Source organism: Syngnathoides biaculeatus, chromosome 16 (genome assembly GCF_019802595.1).
Source record: "Syngnathoides biaculeatus isolate LvHL_M chromosome 16, ASM1980259v1, whole genome shotgun sequence".
Taxonomy (NCBI): Eukaryota; Metazoa; Chordata; class Actinopteri; order Syngnathiformes; family Syngnathidae; genus Syngnathoides; species Syngnathoides biaculeatus.
This window is the reverse complement of record NC_084655.1, coordinates 23682397-23705311: the sequence shown is the minus strand read 5'-3', so window position 1 is coordinate 23705311 and position 22915 is coordinate 23682397. Positions and strand designations below refer to the sequence as shown.

The following is a 22915-nucleotide window of genomic DNA, read 5'->3' as shown; positions in this document are numbered from 1 at the left end:
TTAATTATAATGTTTCATTTAAGTTATGTAGTTAACATCATGTAACAATTCTAAAATTACAACTACTGCTGGAGCTCCAGTGCAGGGTGTGAGTACTTTTGCCACCTCTGAATTGGCCTTTTCATGCAATATAATCGTAGGTAGTGTAGTTACCATGACTACGACTTTATGACTACGTCAGGGCGGGTTCCGACTTCCAGAACCCCGACGTAAAGCGAGGACGGGGTCTCCACGTGACATGAGGACTTCCGCACGAACCGCGACCGCCAGCAGGATTCCTCCAGCCAAAAGCTGCGGCAGCCGGTTGCCCGCGCTCGGCCGGCTCCGCCGACAGCCGCGCGCTTCGCCCTCGTCAAAATAAAAGGCGATGCCGTCAAGTCCCAAACGAGAAGCTTTTACTTTGGAAGCTCACCCACCGGAAGTCTGCTTCCCCAACTCCGGCATCCCGACACTGGCGCAGGATGTTCTGCTGCGAACCCCGAACGCAAACGAGCATCGTTGCCTCTTTTTGTTTGTTTGTTTGTTTATTGTTGCGGTTCTGAATTCAGCCACGGAGCCGGGACGGGAGACGTCGTTGCGGAGGGGGGACGGGGGCGGGGGGGGGGGGGGGGGGCGAAGGAGCCGGATCTTGCCTCGTCCTGGGGGCATTAATTTTCAAATAGAGGTGGCCGGAATTGATCGCTGCTCAAGAGGTCCGATTGACGATCAGGTGCGCCGTAAAACGTGAAGAAAAGAGGCAATAACAGTCATTCAAAAGAAAAAAACAACATTTAAAAAAAAAAAAAAGACACCGGTGACCACACAGATGTGCCGACGCCAATATGAGCGTCCACGTCTGCTTCCACATCTCTGAGGGACAAAATCCTGCTGCGCACCTCGTCCAAGAAAGCTGGACGCAGCTTCATTTTTCCATGTAATTATTTCTCTTGTCATTGAAAAGCAAAACATCGAAGACTGTTTTTTTTTTTTTTTTGGTCTCCGGGAGAGGATGCTCTTTGCCCTGCACGTGACTGTCATGTCGTCAGCGTTTTTCAATCCCAGTTTTGCCTTCAGCTCCCACTTGGGCGCAGGTAAGGGTCAAACGCGGCCGTTTGGCGGATGCATGCATCTCGCGCGGTGCCCTAGTGGTTGACACGTCTGCATCGCAGTCCCGAGGTTCGACTTTCGGCTGTGGAGTTTGCACGGAAATTAAGAAATTGTCCGCGTGGTTGTCCGTCAATGTGATCGGCTGGCGACCGGTGACGGGTGTCTCGCGCCTCTTGCTCAAAGTCAGCGGGGGAAAGGCTCGCCGGTGACCCCCGCGAGGGCGAGCAAAGCGGTACGGAAAACAGAAGGCCACAACGTGCTTTTGCGGTGAACGGATGGCATCGAGTGGGCTCGGCTGTCCGACAAACCGCCCCCGCGGGGCGCCTGTGTGGCGTGGGAAACCAACATGGTCGCCGTGTGTGTGTGTGTGTGATGGATCGGGAAAGTGCTGCAGAACTAAAGTGTAAATAGGATAGCAAGAAAGAGAGAGAGAGAGAAAGAGAAAGAGAGAGAGAGAGAGAGAGAGTCATTGAACTGTGCGGGCCAAGTGCGCTCAGCATACAAATGGCGGCCACGGCGGCACCGCGTCAACTTTCCAGCTCCGATGGGTCCCGTGGGGACGGATCTGCCGTCCGCGGTGGGTTGAGCTCCACGCTCCCCGAGCACAACAACCTCCAAATGACAATAGCGGGTGACAGTCAGGGATTCTCGCTCACTGGCAGGAATTCCAAAATAAACACGCAGGAGGAATTGTTGTTTCAAGGTCCGCTTCCGTCAGATGGAACTCTAAGGAGGCGACGTCGCTACGAAAGCTCGGCCGCCCCGAGCTCCTTCGCTAGCGGGCGGCGTGTTACGGACCAACCGCGGCCAAGCAGTTTTTCGTATTTCAATTGGGGAAGGGGAGCCATCTAATCAGAGCAAAACTAGCCGAAATGTCGCATCTCAAACTTTGACATTTGTGTCCACACGACTGTATATTGCCCTCCAGTGGCCAATGCGGGCACACCAGAAGGAGGCGACGTCGCTACGAAAGCTCGGCCGCCCCGAGCTCCTTCGCTAGCGGGCGGCGTGTTACGGACCAACCGCGGCCAAGCAGTTTTTCGTATTTCAATTGGGGAAGGGGAGCCATCTAATCAGAGCAAAACTAGCCGAAATGTCGCATCTTAAACTTTGACATTTGTGTCCACACGACTGTAATATTGCCCTCCAGTGGCCAATGCGGCACACCAGAAGGAGGCGACGTCGCTACGAAAGCTCGGCCGCCCCGAGCTCCTTCGCTAGCGGGCGGCGTGTTACGGACCAACCGCGGCCAAGCAGTTTTCCGTATTTCAATTGGGGAAGGGGAGCCATCTAATCAGAGCAAAACTAGCCGAAATGTCGTATCTCAAACTTTGACATTTGTGTCCACACGACTGTATATGCCCTCCAGTGGCCAATGCGGGCACACCAGAAGGAGGCGACGTCGCTACGAAAGCTCGGCCGCCCCGAGCTCCTTCGCTAGCGGGTGGCGTGTTACGGACCAACCGCGGCCAAGCAGTTTTTCGTATTTCAATTGGGGAAGGGGAGCCATCTAATCAGAGCAAAACTAGCCGAAATGTCGCATCTTAAACTTTGACATTTGTGTCCACACGACTGTATATTGCCCTCCAGTGGCCAATGCGGGCACACCAGAAGGAGGCGACGTCGCTACGAAAGCTCGGCCGCCCCGAGCTCCTTCGCTAGCGGGCGGCGTGTTACGGACCAACCGCGGCCAAGCAGTTTTCCGTATTTCAATTGGGGAAGGGGAGCCATCTAATCAGAGCAAAACTAGCCGAAATGTCGTATCTCAAACTTTGACATTTGTGTCCACACGACTGTAATATTGCCCTCCAGTGGCCAATGCGGGCACACCAGAAGGAGGCGACGTCGCTACGAAAGCTCGGCCGCCCCGAGCTCCTTCGCTAGCGGGCGGCGTGTACGGACCAACCGCGGCCAAGCAGTTTTTCGTATTTCAATTGGGGAAGGGGAGCCATCTAATCAGAGCAAAACTAGCCGAAATGTCGCATCTTAAACTTTGACATTTGTGGTCCACACGACTGTACATTGCCCTCCAGTGGCCAATGCGGCACACCAGAAGGAGGCGACGTCGCTACGAAAGCTCGGCCGCCCCGAGCTCCTTCGCTAGCGGGTGGCGTGTTACGGACCAACCGCGGCCAAGGGAAGCAGTTTTTCGTATTTCAATGGGGGAAGGGGAGCCATCTAATCAGAGCAAAACTAGCCGAAATGTCGTATCTCAAACTTTGACATTTGTGTCCACACGACTGTATATTGCCCTCCAGTGGCCAATGCGGCACACCAGAAGGAGGCGACGTCGCTACGAAAGCTCGGCCGCCCCGAGCTCCTTCGCTAGCGGGCGGCGTGTTACGGACCAACCGCGGCCAAGCAGTTTTTCGTATTTCAATTGGGGAAGGGGAGCCATCTAATCAGAGCAAAACTAGCCGAAATGTCGCATCTTAAACTTTGACATTTGTGTCCACACGACTGTATATTGCCCTCCAGTGGCCAATGCGGGCACACCAGAAGGAGGCGACGTCGCTACGAAAGCTCGGCCGCCCCGAGCTCCTTCGCTAGCGGGCGGCGTGTTACGGACCAACCGCGGCCAAGCAGTTTTCCGTATTTCAATTGGGGAAGGGGAGCCATCTAATCAGAGCAAAACTAGCCGAAATGTCGCATCTTAAACTTTGACATTTGTGTCCACACTGCTGTACATTGCCCTCCAGTGGCCAATGCGGGCACACCAGAAGGAGGCGACGTCGCTACGAAAGCTCGGCCGCCCCGAGCTCCTTCGCTAGCGGGCGGCGTGTTACGGAGCAATCGCGGCCAAGCAGTTTTCCGTATTTCAATTGGGGAAGGGGAGCCATCTAATCAGAGCAAAACTAGCCGAAATGTCGCATCTCAAACTTTGACATTTGTGTCCACACGACTGTATATTGCCCTCCAGTGGCCAATGCGGGCACACCAGAAGGAGGCGACGTCGCTACGAAAGCTCGGCCGCCCCGAGCTCCTTCGCTAGCGGGCGGCGTGTTACGGACCAACCGCGGCCAAGCAGTTTTTCGTATTTCAATTGGGGAAGGGGAGCCATCTAATCAGAGCAAAACTAGCCGAAATGTCGCATCTCAAACTTTGACATTTGTGTCCACACGACTGTACATTGCCCTCCAGTGGCCAATGCGGGCACACCAGAAGGAGCAGCACAATGAATTGAATTACAGCATCAAATCATGATGAAACTGATTTGGTTTTTTTTGTAACATTTGTAATCATGTTATGGCCAGACAAGAAGAATATATAGTTCTATTTTCCCGATCAGTTGATTTGGGGAGGAGGGGTCGGAACAGATTAATGTCATTTCCACTCATTTCAATGGGGCGAGATGATTTAATTGACAATCGCTTTGAAGGATTCGAGCACGGAAGCAGAACAAATGAAAATCATATCTCGAGACACGACTGAATTTGCCCGAACGGCCTCAGACAAAGCGCACCTCACCTGCACGTGCCCGAGAGAAGAAGAAGAAGAAAAAATAAAAACAAGAGCAAGATGATGAGACCGCACGGCGTTACGTAAGCTGTCATCCATGCCGGCAGAACCTGGCCCGTCGCCGCCGCTTCAGAACCGCGGAGAGTTCTCGGAACAAGAGAAGGCCTTCCTTTGGGTTTTGTCAAAAAAAAAAAAAAGGAGATGTTGACAACGGCGCTTGAAGCCCCTCCCATTGAATGACTGTTCGATTATTTATGTCCGCATGTGCAACATCAAGCACGTTAGTTACGTAAAACACGCCTGTGGGGGGGGGGACGAAGTGGTGGTGGTGGGGGGGGGGTTTAAACAGCGGACGGGGGGAAGCCTCTAAATTTCTTGCTCTTGCATTGCGATCTTTGTGTGTGTGTGTGTGTGTGTGTGTAGCGAACTTTTTGTGCTTGGATTCAAACGTGGTCGGCACACCTGCCTTACAGCGGGTGAGGTTCATCGCTTAAAAACATAGTTTGGCAGTATAAATACGTTCGTACTGTAATGCCCTCGCTTGAAGGAAAGCAGAACCACTGATGGCCTTCAAAGAACCATAAAACGCAAGGAAGACGTGAACACGAAAGCTGCTGTCGTCCACCGCTCTCACCTAGACACTCACACGCCCACCAAGCCCCACCTCTAAAAAGGCGCTCTATCTATCTATCTATCTATCTATCTATCTATCTATCTATCTATCTATCTATCTATCTATCTTTGCTGCTTATCCTCACAAGGTCCACGGGGAGTGCTGGAGCCTGTCCCAGCTGTCCACAGGCAGGAGGCGGGGTACACCCTGAACTGGTCGCCAGCCAATCGCAGGGCACATAGAGACAAACAACTGGTCGCGCTCACAATCACACCTTGGGGCAATTTAGGGTGTCCAATTAATGTTGCATGTTTTTTGGGACGTGGGAGGAAACCGGAGTGCCCGGAGAAAATCCACACAGGCACCGGGAGAACATGCAAACTCCAGACAGGCGGGTCAAAGATTTAACCCAGGACCTCAGACCTGTGAGCCCAACGCTTTTCCATCTTATCCACCGTGTCACCCTCTATATCCATTCATCCATTTTCTTAGCCGCTTATCCTCACAAGGTTCGCGGGGACTGCTGGAGCCTATCCCAGCTGTCAACAGGCAGGAAGCAGGGTACACCCTGAACTGGTCGCCAGCCAATCGCAGGGCACATAGAGACAAACAACTCACAATCACACCTATGGGCAATTTGGAGTGTCCAATTAATCTTGCGTGTTTCTGGGACGTTGAGGGAAACCGGAGCGGCCGAAGAAAAGCCACGCATGCACGGGGACAACATGCAAACTCCACACGGGCGGGTCCGGGATCGAACCCGGGACCTCAGAACTGTGAAGCCATCACTTTTCCAGCTGATCCGCCGTGCCGCTTCTCTCTCTCTACATACATGCAGTATATATAGATTTTTTTTTTCCACACACACAAATGAATGAGGAAAAACTCCGCTCATCGAGTTTTTTATGTTCTAAAATTAGACTTGGTGGTTGTGTCTGCCACTTGTTGCTAGGCAGAAAAGTGAAAGCATAGATCGATGCCCCCCCCCCCCCCCAAAAAAAAAAGAACGTAATATAGACGACATGAACATTTTTGAATATGCTCTGCATTCAGTCTAAAATCTGCCTGAAGACAAACAAAGCAGCCTCGGCGCAGCTCGCGGCCGACTTCCACATTTGACACCCTCGCAGCGGCCTCCCAAACCGCTTTCGGCTTTCCGTAGCGCAGCATCCATCGTTGATGATTCCCCTCGTGAACGGCGAATAGCTCGAGTGTTAAAATACTGCTGGCGAAATAAACGGGAGGGGCGTGGGGGGGGGGGGGGCTTGTCGCCTCCCGACCGCACTCTTGAAAAACACGTGCAGGACAGATGCAAAAAAAAAAAAAAAAAAAATGAAATACTTGCATTCCTGCAAATGTTTTAATTGCGATGTTGGAAGTGATGATGGTTTGAACATTCGCCAGAGGCCGCAAGATTTCGCCATGGGGGAGTTGCGGGCCAGCGGCGACGCCCTACCAGACGCATTATGGGATGCACAACGTGTTAAGTCTCATTCAATGCCATTGACGGCGTGTGAAGTCAAATATTTATATTATCTGGCAGCGAATGAGTTCGGAGCCTGAGTGGGCCACACGCACACAAACAGCAGCTCGAAGAACGGAGGGATGGAGGGATGAAGTGGTGGAGGGGGGGGCGCGGGGTGGGGGGCTGCTGAGCCAAGCCCGGTAATGCTCCGGAGAAGCCAATCAAACTAAAATCCGCTCCTGCCCCCACCCAGCTGGGAAGGTTGTTGCCATGGAGACGTGTTGTGGCTCAGTGCCCACTCGCGTACGCGCAAACGGACGTACGGACTTCCTTTTTTAAAAATGTATTTTTTTTTGCAATGGAATTGATGTTAAAATGAGATTTATGATGAACGTTTTGGGAGGGTCCTTACATTTACGGATACAAATAAGTATATGCTTTTTAATTAAGCTGAGGTGTAACACGCTCCATCCATCCATTTTCTCAGCTGCTTATCCTCACAAGGGTCACAGCATCAGGAGCTAATCCCAGCTGTCAATGGGCAGGAGGCGGGGCACATCCCGAACTGGTCGCCAGCCAATCGCAGCGCACATAGAGACAAAGAAATGGTGGCACCCACAATCACACCTACGGGCAATTTACAGGCTCCAATCAATGTTGCATGTTTTTGGGGAAGTGCCCAAGTGGAGAAAACCCACGTAGGTACTGGGAGAACATGCAAGCTCCCCACAGGCGGGTCCGGTGTTGAACCCGAGACCTCAGAACTGTGAGCTTTCAACCTGATCCACCGTTCCGCCCCCTTGACATAAATCTTGGAAAATGTTTGTCTTTTTTGGGTTGCGGATGTTCTGTATATTTCGTGTATATTTTTGGTATTTTATGTGCGAGTATCTACACTGTGGGCCCTCACAGTTTAATATTAACATTTTTTTTGGGTGGTTTTGGGGGGGATCTATCCTCTGTTATTTGCAGACACTTAATTGCATTGTTTGCACACAACTTCTAATTTATTTGTGTTTACCTGATTCCCTGCTTAGTTGTGTATTTTTTTTTAATTTTCATTTCTTTTTCAACATAAAAGCATCAATGGTTACTATCATCAATGATTTGGGCTTTTTGCAGTCAGGCTCGGTTATTTTTTTAAGTATATCCCAAAATCTTTTAAACATTTAAAAATGATCTAAAAATGAAGAATTGCGTACTCATAATTCATTAATTCAGGAAATTCCCATTTGCGTTTTAGAGAATATTACAAAGCGGATTTTGCGGGGAAGATCATAGCTGTGAATCAGCGCTAAATGTTAGTTGAGCGATGAAGTCGAAGCCCCCCCTGGCCCCGTTTGGCATGAGGAAGTGAAAATGCACCTTTCCGAACGATGTCTCGGCTTTCCTTTCCTTTCCTTTCCTTTCCTTTCTTCCTTGACTTCTTTTTTGGCTTTTGTGCCGAGCGCAGACGGAGCGCCGCTGAGCGAGCTGTCGTGGCCGTCGTCTCTGGCCGTGGTGGTGGTCTCCTTCTCGGGCCTGTTCGCCTTCGTGCTCCTCATGCTGGCCTGCCTGTGCTGCAAGAAGGGCGACGTCGGCTTCAAGGTCAGCCGGAAGCGCACCTGAACCGCACCTGAACCTGCGTGACGATAAAAATCCAATCCGACGCAGTGGCGTCGCCTAGTGGTCTTAAATAGGTATTGTTCTTCGTCAAGAAGGTTAAGGCGCAAGTTATCTTATCTCGACGAAAATATAAATTCAACTGTACAATAAAAATGAATATCTTAGTTGATGTTTTGACTGAAAACTGAAGAATTTATGAATTAAAGTCCGCGAACTTTGACCTCACAACTTTTGCGAAGAAAAAGCCATTTTTGTTGCGAGATTTCCTCAGTGATTGCGAGCTAAAATCCACCCGTAACAACAGTGAAGAAGTGTGTGGTTCGGTTTTGCCGCAATTCGAATTGTTCTGGTCACAGTTTACGTTGTTCTCCCAAAGAAGAAAACAGCAAGTCGGGTTTGCGCAAACGACGAGAGCTAATTTTTCAAAACCCGGTCAGCCGTCTGTCATATGCAGCCAACGTTTTACTAGCGGAATCGTGTCTGAGATGAGTTTTAAATGTAAAAAAAAAATGGATCAGTGCACACCATACAGCAAGTTCCGACACCTGAGCAGATCGGTGTTGCTAAAGGGACCGAACGCGAACTTGGATCAGCCGCTGAAGCCGGACACGGTCCGACAAGCTCAGAAGCCCCCGACGACCCCCCAGAAAGTACCAAAAACTGCAAAGCAACGCAAAATGCAAACGAGTCCAGTTTGAGGACACGCGACGGCTGGCGCGCGCCGCAGTTTTGCTTCCGAGAAAAACCGACACGGTCCAAAACAATGAAGAGCTCCTCTAAAAGGAAAAGCCCTCTTGGGGGCCGTGAGCGAGGCCCGCTGACTCGCAGCAGAGTGGCAGATGGTTCGGCCGACTCCGAAACAAAACTGACAAAGATCTCGGAAAAGCATCCAAATTTGTCTTCCCCCCGGTTACGCGAGGGACAAGTTTCATTAGGGGGAAAAAAAAAAAAAAAAAAAGTCTTCATCAAGTCTCAAAAATAGCTGCATCGAGGGATAAAACGAAACGCTAAAATAGCTGCACTTTTGCAAATTGTGGATCTTGCAGTCATCTTTGAGACATTTGGGATTTCCAGGTTCTCTGCAGACGATACAGTGATATTTGACCCCAATAGCCCGCGTTGGCTCCCTCTGCTGGAGGCAGAGGAGCGTCACACTTTCTGACGACGCTACTCATTGGCCGACATTACAGGAAAGACGTTCCCTTACTCACACAATGACTCCATTAAAACGTGTAATTTCAATTAAAAAATTGGACCCAAACAAAAAGTTCTTCACATTTTGATGCAAATGTGTACAACTAAACTTCAAAGTTAAATACAACTGAACTGTACTCACCTAGCCTAGCTACAAAGTCACAAAAATTAAGCATGGAGTGGCTATTAAAAAAAAAATCACTCAATTGGCAAGAAACATTTTCAGAAATAGTCACGAGGCAAAAGATTTAAAATTTCCGACCCCTCCACGATTTCTAAAAGCGAGAACTTGCAATGTGGCGGGGTGTTCAAATACTTATTTTCTTAACTGTTATGTAGAGTATGTAGTATATATCGCAGCCAAACAGAGCAAAGTGGAGCAGGCGTTAAATATTACAGCAAGCGAGAATAGCGAGTCCCCGAACGACGGCCGAGCAGATGGCGTTCATTCATAATGAAATGCGGGAAAACATCAAGCGGCCTCGCTAGGCTAGGCCGGCTTCTCCATCCAAAGGCGTTCGGTACCGAAAGTGCCGACGCGCAAGTCCCACTGCGAGGACGCACAATGCGACGCACACATGACTCACGGGCGTCGGAACGCCCTCTCACAGTGGCACCGTTGTTGAGCGGGCGCATGACTAATGGCCTCCGTGTGTGTGTGTGTGTGTGTGTGTCAGGAGTTTGACAACGCCGAGGGCGAAGAGTACCAGGCGGACTTCTGGCCTTCGTCCCACAATGGGCCCGAGGTGTACATCTTGCCCCTCACCGAGGTCTCGCTGCCCGTCTCCAAGCAGCCCGGCAGATCCAGTAAGAGAACCCCACAAAACTCTCGAATGGGCCCCCCCCCCCCACACTTCAATTTTTTTGTCTCGAGTTAAGAGCAAAAATTTTAGCTACCACCCGGTGGCAGTAAATTTCCCAACGAGCAACAGTTTGGCCCCCGCAAAAGTGACATTTTTCTTCTTCAAAAATGAGATTTCAAGTTGTTTACTGGCACTCTGTAAATCTGAAAATATTGCATAACACAGAGCTAAAACTGCCTGACAAAAGTCTGCTAGCCCAATGCTAAGACACAATGCAAAACACCTCAGACAGGCTAACAAAAGTAGCATCGACGTTGCCGTACTTCGAAACCGCTTCAATATGAACACAAAACTGGCCAAATCCACTTGTCCGATACTACGTGGCGTTTAACCACACCAAAATCAAATATATAAAAAATATATAGAAATAAATAAAGATAAAATATAGAAATCTAGTCGAAATTTGCATTATTATTTGTATTTGATCGATGATCAAGTATTAACATAGCTCATATTTTCCGCTGTGCAATAATGTTACATATCGCTGGTGTTGGTTGCAAAACTAAAATATCAAAATTTGCTCAATTATTTGCTCAAATATTCAAAATCGCTACTGTTGATGCCGCACATGGGTGTATATATATATATATATATATATATATATATATATATATATATTTCTTTTTTTTTTTCTTTTTTTTTTTTTACAAATCACTTCACAATAAACTCTCGCTCTCTTTGACGCCGCAATGTTAACGGCAAAAGAAAAGAAGCGGTTTCGTCGGTTTGGAGAAGCCAGCGAGACGTACATACATACATACATATATATATATATATATATATATATACACTACATATTTGCTGCATTATGATTCATCGTTGTACTATAAACGGTACGTCACGGTCAATGTTATCTGCATACTTCCCACACGGCACGAATTGTAATTAATAAGCAACGCATAAAGCCCGATTGACTTTCTGCATGCGCTGGACTGTGCTCTCTCTCTTTCTCTCTTTTCTCTCCTTCTCTCTCTCTTCTCTCTTTTCTCTCTCTCTCGCTCTCGCTCTCGCTCTCTCTGTCTCTGGGAATGTCATGAGTAGGACGCACACATTCCTCATTTGGATGAAATGCCCACTCGTTAATTCGTGGCTGTAGTGCATGTTTTGAGGAGAAGTGTGGGATTGTTATCGCCGTGACAACCTCTGCCCGGCGTTCCGGTGCCTGAATGGCCTTTGTGTGTGTCCCTGCGTATACACACACACACAGGCACACAAGTGTATGGCTGGGTACCAGGAGACAACGGGCGGCACCAACAATGGCCTCCATTTAGCCGGGGGGTGGGGGGTGGACAGAGGGTCAGCAATAAGGCCCGGGCGGGAACGTCTGTGGAACGCGGGCAGAGGAGGACTGCCATTATCGGGCCCGGACAGAGACCGGTCTGTGACACAGGGCGGTGGCACGCACCGTGACCTAAAATGGAAGCGGCGGGCAGGCGGGCGGGGGCTCGAGATAAGGGCGACGAGTGTGACAGGGATCTTTTCTGCATCTTACAGAGATGTTTTTGTGTCCCACACGGCGGAGGAATGCCGGCGGGTGGGGTTGCGGAGGGGACGGGGTGGGCTTATGTCATCCGGGGATGGGTGTCTTGGAGCTGCACCTCGAGCCGGCGCGTCAGATGGCGCACAAGCAAGCGACGGGCATGACGCTCCCCGTAGAGTTGGGGGTTCCAGACCCAGAAAGTAGACAGGGTCCCTTTGGATGTTGGCGTGACAGCTGCGGAACCTCCGGAGCGGGATTGTGTGTTTGCGCGGCCCAGCTGGAGGCTTGTCCAGCTGCACGAGGGCTCGGCGGGTCCGACTTTTCTCACGCGATGCCGAGACGCCCGGGGTCGAGAGCGGGGGGTTCTCGCTTCTCACGGACCGAAACGGGACCTGACCCTCGGAGCGGCGGGGAAAATGTGGATCCAGCAAGGTAAATTTGCGCATGTTCCAACTCTGGGCGGTGCGTCCCGTTGTCCTGCTCTTGCTCTTCTTTTACCTGCGGTACATTTCCCATTACACTTCCTATTCCTCTATTTTTCCTACAAATGACTCTTACTGTTGAGCCTTTCGGATTGCCCCGTCAGGGGTCACCATGGCAACAGTAACTGGCATGATTTGTTTGGTAGTCGTTCCACCGGGTGCCCTTCCCGTTGAAGCTTTTCGGGATGGGGGCGGCTGGGATTAGAGCCGCTGTCCAGGAGTTGGACTCGTCCCGTCGGCACAAAAGGCGGTACCAGTTCGTTCCACTGATTATTGGCGATATTCTAAATCGAAGTACATTTTACCTTCACTATATTGGAGTTCAGCTATTGAGTTTTCAGTGCACGGCAGACCCCCCCCCGACACACACACACACACACACACAATAAGGAGTACAATAAAAGTACACAACGTGTAGTACTAATGTGCATTATTGGATGTTTAAGTGCTTCAAATGTATTTAAAAGCACAGAAAGTGTGCATGAGAATACGGTTGAGGTTCATGCATTTTAAAAATATGTAGAAATCCAAAACATTTGGTCAAAAATGAGCAGACTCGACCTCTACTACAAACTACCGTGAAATAAAAATGTAAAAAATTTAACTCCAAATTTAGTGATTTTTTTTTAGAACAAAAACCGAGCAAAAAAAATTTCTTTCAATAAAAAGATATACAATAAATAACTAAATAATGCCCAGAATTGTTTTTTTTTCTTTTGATCAGATTGTGTGTATCATGATATTTTCTAAATGTGAAGGAAATACAAAATGACATTAACAGTCATGTCTGTTTTGAAAAGAATGCAACTAGAATTTGTGTTTGTCCAGACCGAAAACCCCATAAAGAATACCTTGGCATAGAACAACAACAAAATTGGGAGATACATGCTTTTTTATTGTATTTTTTTATCAGGTATTGATGATATTTTTCTTGTCTTTCTATTTTTTTTTTTCAGTCCAGCTTCTAAAATCATCAGAACTGGGCCGTCATAGTTTACTCTATCTCAAGGAGATTGGCCACGGCTGGTTTGGCAAGGTAAAAAAAAAAAAAAATTATAATAATATATATATCATATCATCACCATATTACAAAATCTACTTGGGATTCAAAATCAACAGTCGGGATTTTTATCAGATTTTGTATGAAAAAACGTGATGATTAGTGGAAAAGTGACTTCCTTCTGCCATCTAGTGGAAGGAAGAGCCTACTGCTCCGCTTGTCAATATGTTGCTAGGATAGTTTTACATTTATAGTACTGTATATATAAGTATACTTGTAATCGTGATTTATTGTTTTTATAAGGAGAATTATTTAATTTTTTTTCACCATAAAAACCTCTTCTGCTAAAGACTTTCCAAAAAAAAAAAAAAGTACTTACCGTGTGAACTTGACAGGTGTTGCTGGGTGAGGTCAACGTGGGTCTCAGCACCACCCAAGTGGTGGTGAAGGAGCTGAAGGCCAGCGCGAGTGTTCAGGACCAGATCCACTTCCTGGAAGAGGTCCAGCCCTATCGGTCGGTACAATTCGTTAAAAAAAAAAAAATGCAGATTTTCGCCAATACGTCACATTAGATGCAAATTTACCTTCAAAGACGCACGCGGCGCTGGTGCAGTTGTCACATAATTTTTAGAAACTTGAAAAAGCTCAGCTATGCATCGAGTGCAAATCGAGATTCGAGTCAGATTTTGCAAAAATTCTCGGAGTTAGATATGAAAATGGGCCATTTTTCAACATGAGTGTATACTGACCAATTTTTCCAGGACCCTGGAGCACCCCGCCCTCCTGCAATGCTTGGCCCAGTGCTCCGAGGTGACCCCTTATCTGCTGGTCATGGAGTTTTGCCCTCTGGTAGGAAACATTTCCGTCATGCCTGCCGTACGCGTATCATTCAATGCAGCAGCGGCGTCGAACTCATTTGTCTCGCCGGCCACGTTGTTGTTCCGGTTTCCCTAAGAGTCTGAAAAAAAAAAAAAAAAAAAAAAACAAAAAACTATTTAGTCATCTCATCATATTTACATCATCAATTTATGAACTAGTTTTGGAATCAGAAATCAAGGCTAATGTGTTTTTTGGTAACACAAAAAATGCGTGTAATATCTCAACTTTATCATTTATGGTATGACAATTTGAAATTTTGGTACAGATTTTTACAAGAATCGTGGAAATTGACACGGCCACGTGTAATCATGTGGCGGGCCAGAACTGGCCTCCCGGGCCTTGAGTTTGACACCCGAGCAATACTGCAAGACATACGGAGAAGCATTCAATTAAAAAGTGAGTTTATTACTGTTGTCCCACATATGCAGTCGTACTGGAATGTCGTCACATTACACAGTACCTACTCGAACAGCATGCAAACGTCTATCCATCCATTTTCTGAGTTGCTTATCCTCACAAGGGTCGCGGGAATACCAAAGCCTACCCCAGCCGTCAACGGGCAGGAGGCGGGGAACACCTTCAACTGGTTGCCAGCCAATCAGAGGGGACATAGAAACAAAAACAACCACTCGCACTCACAATCACACCTCGGGGCAATTTAGAGTGTCCAATTCATGTTGCGTGGGAGGAAATCGGAGTGCCCGGAGAAAACCCACGCAGGCACGGGGAGAACATGCAATCTCCACACAGGCGGGCCGGGATTTGAACCTTGGTCCTCAGAACTTTGAGGCCAGCGCTTCAACCAGTTGTTCCACCGTGCCGCCTGCATACAAATGTGTCTCTGCTTATTGTTGTAAAAATCTGCATGCAGGCACAGTAATGGACCTTTCCGATGGCGATCTTAAATTCCGCCCCCCTTAGCCACGTCCCACAAGCTTCCAAAACGGCGACTGAACAGAACATGTTTGAAGTGGATTCTCTGTCGCGTATTCCAGATAATATTGGGGTATGTTTATTTGCCAAATGCGCCAGACTTGCCCGAGAGAGTTCTACAGAGAGGTCTCAACTATTTCACGCAAGGATACGTACACGGAATTAAGATTTTGGACTTCTCCTGCAATGTATAGAGCACTGATAATGATTCAATCAAACTCAGAGAAGATATTTCTCCCTCACTTACCTTCGAACATACAGCCTTGTATCTGTTGATATTGTCCACATTTAGTTGCGCGTGCGCTCTTCCGCAAGCGTTAATCCATCGTACACACTTGGTCAACTGCATTTTAGGCTTTGGAAACTGAATCAAGCGGGCCCGCTGGATCTCTTTCATCAGAATTGCACGTTCTCCAAGCGCATCTGAGGACCATTTTCTTCGTGACATGAACTTTTCCAAGCGCCTGCTGCCGACAACCGACTTTGCTTGTGGGACAACACGGCGAGAGGGGCGTGTCAAGCCAGGGTTGAGACAATGCGGCTCTCTGATTGGCTATTATTGTACGAGTGATTGACAGGTCGGAAAGGTCCATTCTTGAAGCAGATGAACGTCCAGTCCTGAAAAGATACAATATTTGGCGCCCTCTCCTGGTATAAACGAATACCGGTTGATGTTTCACTATCCTTCGACTGGCCTCCACCCGGTGGCATCTCACAAACTCCTCCCTTTTCACTTACCCACAACAAAAGTGGGGGGTTCGAGGCCAGTGATTTTCGGTGAAATGTAAGCCTTGTAAATCCGAACAAAGTGCCCTTCGAGAATTGGCCTCGTTCCTCCCAGCGCCAAAGACAAACATCCTCGACAGATTGCGATTGCTAAATTGCCAAGCGTTTTATAGCCCACACGGCGAATTCCGTCAAAGTGTGACGATCGTTACGACTCGCCTCATAAAGGCGGTGCGAGGGCCCATTGTTCTTTTTTTTTTTTTTTTTTTTTAGTGCAACAATTTCACTGAAACCGAAACCCATAACGCCGTGCATCGTAATTACGAGCCGGTAATAATATCAATCTAAGAAATGACTTTCTCAAGCCACAGACGTTGCTCAACGTTAACGTCAAAGCTAACGTCTTTTTGTCTCCTCCAAGGGTGACCTGAAAAGCTATCTCCGCGGCTGCCGACTGTCGGACTCCGACCCCCCCGGCCCCCTCATCCTCCAGCGAATGGCGTGCGATGTCGCTTCAGGACTTTTGCACCTCCACAAGAATAACTTCATACACAGGTGATCGACAGACCCGCCGGTTTCTCGATTTTAGCCTCACGGTTTGAACGCGTGCAAGCCCCTGCTGGTCCCTCCCCGCAACAACATCCTGGTGCTGCCTGAGTCGTCGCATCATAACTCCAGCATCAGTGATTTTGTTGCCGGGGGTGACGCCCTTCATCGGTCTGTCGCTGCTTTGTATAGGTGAGACCAAAAAGGATCTCGGTCATGATCTTGAAAATGGAAGGAATGCTGATCAATGGAAGAAAAAGAGTGGATTCCAGGTCGGATTTTTAGCAGCCGAAAGATATGTTATTGCTTTATGCGTTGATTGATTATGTTGTGCTCTTGATCGTCAATACAAGACGACATTTTTTTCGTTTCATCGAGACGGCCCGAGTTTCACGACAGGACTAAACAGACCCGGTTTCAAGGTGACAAACTGCGCGAGATGAATCATTTTGCGCCGCAGCCCAAGAATGCCTCGTCCGGGCCGGAAAAAAGCCACGCTCAGTTAGTTTTCATCTGATTGTTTTATGCTTGTGGCTGTAAACTGTTCCCATCCCAAGGATTTACTCTTATTATGACTTGAATACTACTGCATGAGCATTAAGATGGACTTCGGCAGGTTCTGACTTAGGTACAAATTCACGTTTGGTCCCCGCCGTAGGAAAGGAACCGTCTTAAACTGAGAATCTCCAGTCGACGGGAAAACAATGTCGGAGAACTAAGACGTTTTCTCTCGACAGTGACCTCGCCCTGCGGAACTGCCTGCTCACGTCGGAAATGTCGGTCAAAATCGGCGACTACGGCTTTTCTCACAGTCTGTTTAAGGTTTGACCCTCGGAGTCGTATTCTGGCCGCTCGGGCTCTTCTGTTCGCCTCATCAGCATGCGGTCAGTGCGTCTGTAATTTATGCAGGAAGACTACTATTTCACACAAGACCAGATTTGGGTGCCCCTACGCTGGATCGCACCCGAGCTCATCGACGAAGTCCATGGAAACCTGCTGGTTGTCGACCAGACCAGAGCAAGCAACATATGGTGAGATCAGTTTGAAGAATGGACGTTTAGTAGCGTGCACTGGATCTGCTCACCGTCTTCTGATTGGTTTGGACTGTTACAGGTCCTTGGGCGTGACTGTGTGGGAGCTGTTTGAGCTCGGAGAGCAGCCATACAGACAGCACACTGACAGACAGGTGCTGACGTACGCCGTCCGAGAACAGCAGCTCAAACTGCCAAAACCGCAGCTCCAGTTCCCCATCGCTGAGCGCTGGTGAGATATACTCTGGTTTCAAAGAGCCAGTGTATTTAAAAATGAACATTGAAATTGTTCCTGTTTGTGTTCTGAGCTCTCTCATCAGAATTGCTTCCTTCTCTGTAGGTATGAGGTCATGCAGTTCTGCTGGTTGCAGCCAGAGCTGAGACCGAGCAGTGAAGAAGTTCACCTCCTGCTCACATACTTGTGCGCCAAAGGCTCCAGCGAGGCCGAAGAGGATTTCGAAGAACGTTGGAATGCCTTGAAACCGAATTTGCTCAGCAGTCCCTCACGATCGGCTGCCCCCGGACCCCTCGTCCTCACCCCGCCACTGGCCGAGGCCAACGGATCGGCGCGAATCCAGGCAGGGGAGCCGGCCTCGTCTGCCACATCGTCCTTCCCCCTGCTGGAGCGCTTCTCAGACAGGTTTCACTCAGACACGGGAGACGACTTGCTGACCGTCACCGAGACCAGCCACGGTCTCAACTTTGAGTACAAGTGGGAGCAGGTTCGAGCTGAGCAGCCCTACCGCTCATTGTCCACCAGCGGACCTCTGGGGCAAGTGAACCCACACTATCAAGATATGTACTATTCAAGCAACGCAAGCGCCTCGGGTGCTCGTAGGAATGAGACATCCCCGTCCCCCTATGAGCCTGAGCATCCAGGTGTAGTCCCCGTATTGAGCGCCCACAGCCCGTCGGTCAGTAGCGAGTATTATATCCGTATAGAAGACACATCTGAGTGTCACAGTAACTTGGATGACAATGTTGTCGACTTAAGTCCTGTGCTGAAGGCTGGCAGTTCTGGGTGGTCCCCTAAAAGTCAGACTGGCTCACCTTTAGGACAACTGGATCCTTACTGGTCGACTGCAGAAAGTGCCAATTCAACAATCCGTGATTCAGATTCGAGCCCGACTATGCAGCTAAACATGGTGCCACTGCTGAGACAGGCACCCAGCACCGTGATGTTAAGCGACTCCCATGCTAACGCCTCATTTTTTCATGCAGATACTGACTACTGTGAACCCATGCCCCTTTCCAGTCTGTCTGATCCAGAGCACTCCAACCTTGGTCATCCGGTGGCATCATCAGAAAATCAGCCTCATCTGAAACAAGCAACCAGCAGCCCAAGCTTAGGGCTGTGTGACCCCTACCTTGAACCTGAAGGCGGGAGCAACATGGTTCATGAAAGCTGCTGTTCCTCAACAGGATCCCTTCGAAAGACCCTACCCATTGTAAACCACATGAGTATAGACGTTGCAACAGGTGCCGGCCTGCCGAGGCCTGGGGATTGCGACGACGCCGCTTTCACTGAGGAACAAGTCACAAACTGGACCACAAACCATTCCGCCAACAATAACATCCCAAACTTTGCCAGCAAGAATAGAGACACGATGGAGAATTACCTTGACCTTCAGTATAATGTGCTCTGCAATACGACAGAAGTATGGTCTTTGACCAAAGACACAACCAAAACCTTCTGCAGTTCCAGGACTTACAAAGAGGAGGCAGAACAACTGGAATCTGCTTTTAATGCCGCCAGCAGACTAAAAGAACCCGGGTCGTACATTCACTTGTATCGCCAAGAAAGTGCAGGAGAAAACAATTTGGCCAATTTCCAAAGTCCGAATTGTTTTGCAAGTGAGAGTGGCCGAGAAAATGACAAGCAACCGTTACTTGAAGGAAAGAGACTGCATTCGGAGCCCAAAATAATACCAGCAAGTGTCTCTGTTTATCCACACTTAGACGGTAGCAGAAAGGTGACAAGTGGATATGGGATCAGAGACTCCAGAGCGACTGTGGTCGAACTTGGAGACTACAGTGAGGAAGATGATGACTTTACAGATATCACATCAAGCATCTTTACAGACTTCAACTTTGACTACGCAGACACGCAGGACGCAGAGATAAGTCCACTGAAGAACCCGGAGGGAACGCCCGACTCTGTCGACACCATCAACCTTTCATCATCTGTGGCGAGTACCTGTGACCAAGCCTTTAGCCCGGACTCCTTCAATACTCCTGCCCAGCCCAAATCCCTGGATAGTGGTTACGACACTGAAAATAATGGATCTCCAGAGTTTATGTTTAAAAATTTTGTAGGCCCCCAAACAGCTGCGACCGGACTCGTTCTACAAGAAGGTGTGCGTCAAAATCTCGCTTGCGCCTCCGAGGTCCACTTAAAGGACACGGCTGATAAGAACACCTATCGGGACTCTGCTTATTTCTCTGACTACGATACTGAAAATGACAAAAGCCCTTGGGAGGAAGGCGGTAAATTCTTTGCAAGTCCAAGCAAACACGAGTTGTACGCAGGAAAACTGAACTCTTCCAGAGATCCAATCACAAGAGAGTTTGTTAGTGTGGACTTAAATCAAAGACAAAGTTGCTTCTTGACGAGAGCCTCAGAGCCAAATTCTTCTCGTCGTCTTTCCACACCTGGGCTGTCAATGTTGTCACCGTTTCCTGCTCAGATGGGCGGATGCCTGACCAAAGAGGCAGCCCCTGACTGTGATGATCTGGAGTTGGAGACAGAGCACCAAGAGGAGCCCTGCTCAGAGCTTTGCTCATCTGCTGACTCGGAACTCTGCTCCGCCGTCCAGGAAGGTTCAGCAAACTACCAGGACGGAAGCGACGGATCTGAAGACTGTTGCCGCGTACAGATTTTGTGCACTGACTCCATTGTGTCTGATTACAAAGATGATGAACCCGAAGAGAACGAAAAAACGGATCGATCCACAGAGGAGGAAGAGCTGCCAGAATTCAATCATGCGGAAACACCGCCAGAAAGAAGGGACACGGTCAGGATAAACGAGGAAGACTTTGAGGACATTGACGCAGAAGAATGCGACTCACAGGATAGCTCGTACGAAGCGTCCGACGGCGCCGCTGACACGTCCGCACAGTCGCTGCTGGAGCTGTGTGGGAAAGCTGTTAGAGCCCCACTGGAGGAGGCAGAGGATGAGGACGACTCCGACGACAGCGAGTCGGATGAAGACTTGCGAACGTACAGCATTCACGAGGAGGACAGCGAAGGGAGCGATGAGGATTTGACCGCGGTGCCGGTGGTAGTAAGTGACGGGAGCAGGGCGAGGCATCTCCGCAGCCTCCTAAAGATGCCAACGCTCCTCACTCAGACCTTCTGCGAGGAGCTGGAGAGGAAGAAAAAGGCCGTGTCCTTCTTTGATGATGTCACGGTTTTCCTCTTTGACCAGGTACCACGTGAAAAAGTGGCTCAACTTTTCAGAAAAGCAATTAAAGCGCCGTATTCCCTTTGAACTCTAGGAGAGCCCAACTGGAGAACTGGTCGACTACAGCTTCCCCACCGAAGAGGGGCTCAGCGGGAAGGGGGCACTGGATGAAACCGCCTCCAACCCAGCTGAAAACACTACTGCCTGTGATGAAAACACGTCCAATGCGGATGAAAACCCCTGCAAACTCGAACCCTGCGAAACGGAGTGCAACGCTGAGGAAACAGCCGGTGACAGCGCAGCTCAAGGTGGGACATTCAAGGCCGCAAAATTCACTGGTTTTTCATCGGTCTCCAATGATGGCCGTTTTGCTTTCGCCTTCAGGTTTCCACTGGGAGGATGACCTCGCACTTGAGCAGCGTCGGCCTTCACCTGACACCACGGCCGATCCCGTTTCCCCGTCAAGCGGTCTTGAGGCGCCAAAATCGGCATCTGCGGGACTAAACCGTTTCATGGTCTCCAGATTCTCCATTACACACGTGTCGGACACGACCGAACCAACGGGTATGGGCCAACCTCGTGAAGCGAAACTTACATTCGTGGCACCTTGATTTATCAGTGCCTCAACTTCCAAGATTTTCGGAGTCGCAAACCGTCGCTCGGTTGACATTTTTTAGCCAAGTCATTATTTTTTTTCCCCAGAATTGAGCATTTGATCCACTGCCGCTCACCTGGAAAAAAAAAAATAATGGAGCCACATTTGCAGATCCAGTCCACAACCAAAATAGAAAACGACTGAATGAAACTGAACCGAACGTTTCTATCCCCAACAGGGAACGCCCAAGACTGTCCAAAAGACTGAGAGGCCACCGGCGGACCGTTGCTCACTTCTTCTCTCCGCAGCAACAAAGAGGAAAAGGAAACATCGCTACCGACCGACGCGATGTTTTCCAGAGTTTTTAATTTTTAACGGTGGTTTTAAGTCCTCCGACTGGTGGTGGAGCCTTTCAGAGACAGTGCCTCCCTCGTATTGTAGTGAAAAGCCCTCGTGGTGATTTGCACACTTTTTAATTTGCTGCTGAAGACACGCATCACTTACGTATAATAGCTCAATGTTCACATCGAATATCATATAAAACAGTTTCGCTTTTTTCCCCGTTGGCTTCCTCCAATGAACATTTGGAGAGACTTTCACATTCTCATCTGATTTGTTCCCCGTTTTTACTCTGGAAAATCATACCGGTGGACAACAGTAGCAATGACTTAGCTGGTAAACAATCACTTATCATACAAATCTATCGTGATGACATTCATTGAATATAAAACACACCCCTGTTCAAATGCCAAACTAAACAACATAATCCCGTAAGCAAATGAATAAATATCGCACCGTTGTACGTGTACTCTATTAACTGCACAACTCAATTACAACAAAATTTAATAAATATGCCAGGAAAGTAAAAATAAAATGTGATTGCACAAGTGTGGACACCCTCTATGGCACGTGTTTAGCATTAACCAGTCACATTGAAGCTCGCTAATTGGGAGTCAACACATACCTACCAACATTATACATACGGTACCTCTGATTCAAAGTTCTGTTGTTCTAGTAAGCGTTTCCCGTCATGTTCTTTGCTTACAAGAAGAAACCTTACAATCACATGTGTTCCCAAGGGCGGGTTTATGTTCCAGGGAAACCGAGTTTGAAGAATTTGCCCACAATTCCCCCCCCCAAAAAAAAAAAAAACACCAAAGAAGCACAAACATACCTGCCGTGATGCATCGTGGCGTAAGCGTCATGCCTTGGGGCTGCTCTCCGTCAGATGGGACTGGTGCCCCCGAGAAGGTGGAGGAAAAGGTCAACGGTTCCAGATTGCGTAGTTTGCGCAATGCCTTCAACATTCTGCTATAAAGCGAGAAAATGTCAGCTCCTTTGAACTTTATTTGGAATTAATTGGAGCTGTGAGCTGCTTTGCATTTATGGAGTTTCAATTAGAAGAGGGTGTGCACATTTGTGCACTCACATGATCGTTTCCCGTCTTGAGTTTTTTTTTTTTGTTTGTAGTTAGTTGAGCTTACATTAATGGTGGAAAAAAAAAAAAAAGAGTTTGAAATGATTTCATCTTGCTGTGGCATTTATTTGAAGAGG

The 22915-nt window shown here is 48.6% G+C and overlaps 1 protein-coding gene across 1 annotated transcript; it reads left to right on the top strand.

Moving 5' to 3' along the window:
* The first annotated feature begins 988 nt into the window (after positions 1 to 988).
* Positions 989 to 21776, top strand: aatka (apoptosis-associated tyrosine kinase a). The gene is made up of 14 exons (XM_061845530.1): positions 989 to 1070; positions 8077 to 8210; positions 10100 to 10229; positions 13204 to 13283; positions 13643 to 13761; positions 14009 to 14096; positions 16207 to 16340; positions 17069 to 17153; positions 17241 to 17362; positions 17445 to 17594; positions 17703 to 20790; positions 20861 to 21074; positions 21151 to 21330; positions 21600 to 21776. Exons 1-14 carry the CDS (start codon positions 989 to 991, stop codon positions 21626 to 21628), a joined length of 4635 nt encoding a protein of 1544 aa, XP_061701514.1. The 3' UTR covers positions 21629 to 21776.
* Positions 21777 to 22915: the final 1139 nt, after the last annotated feature.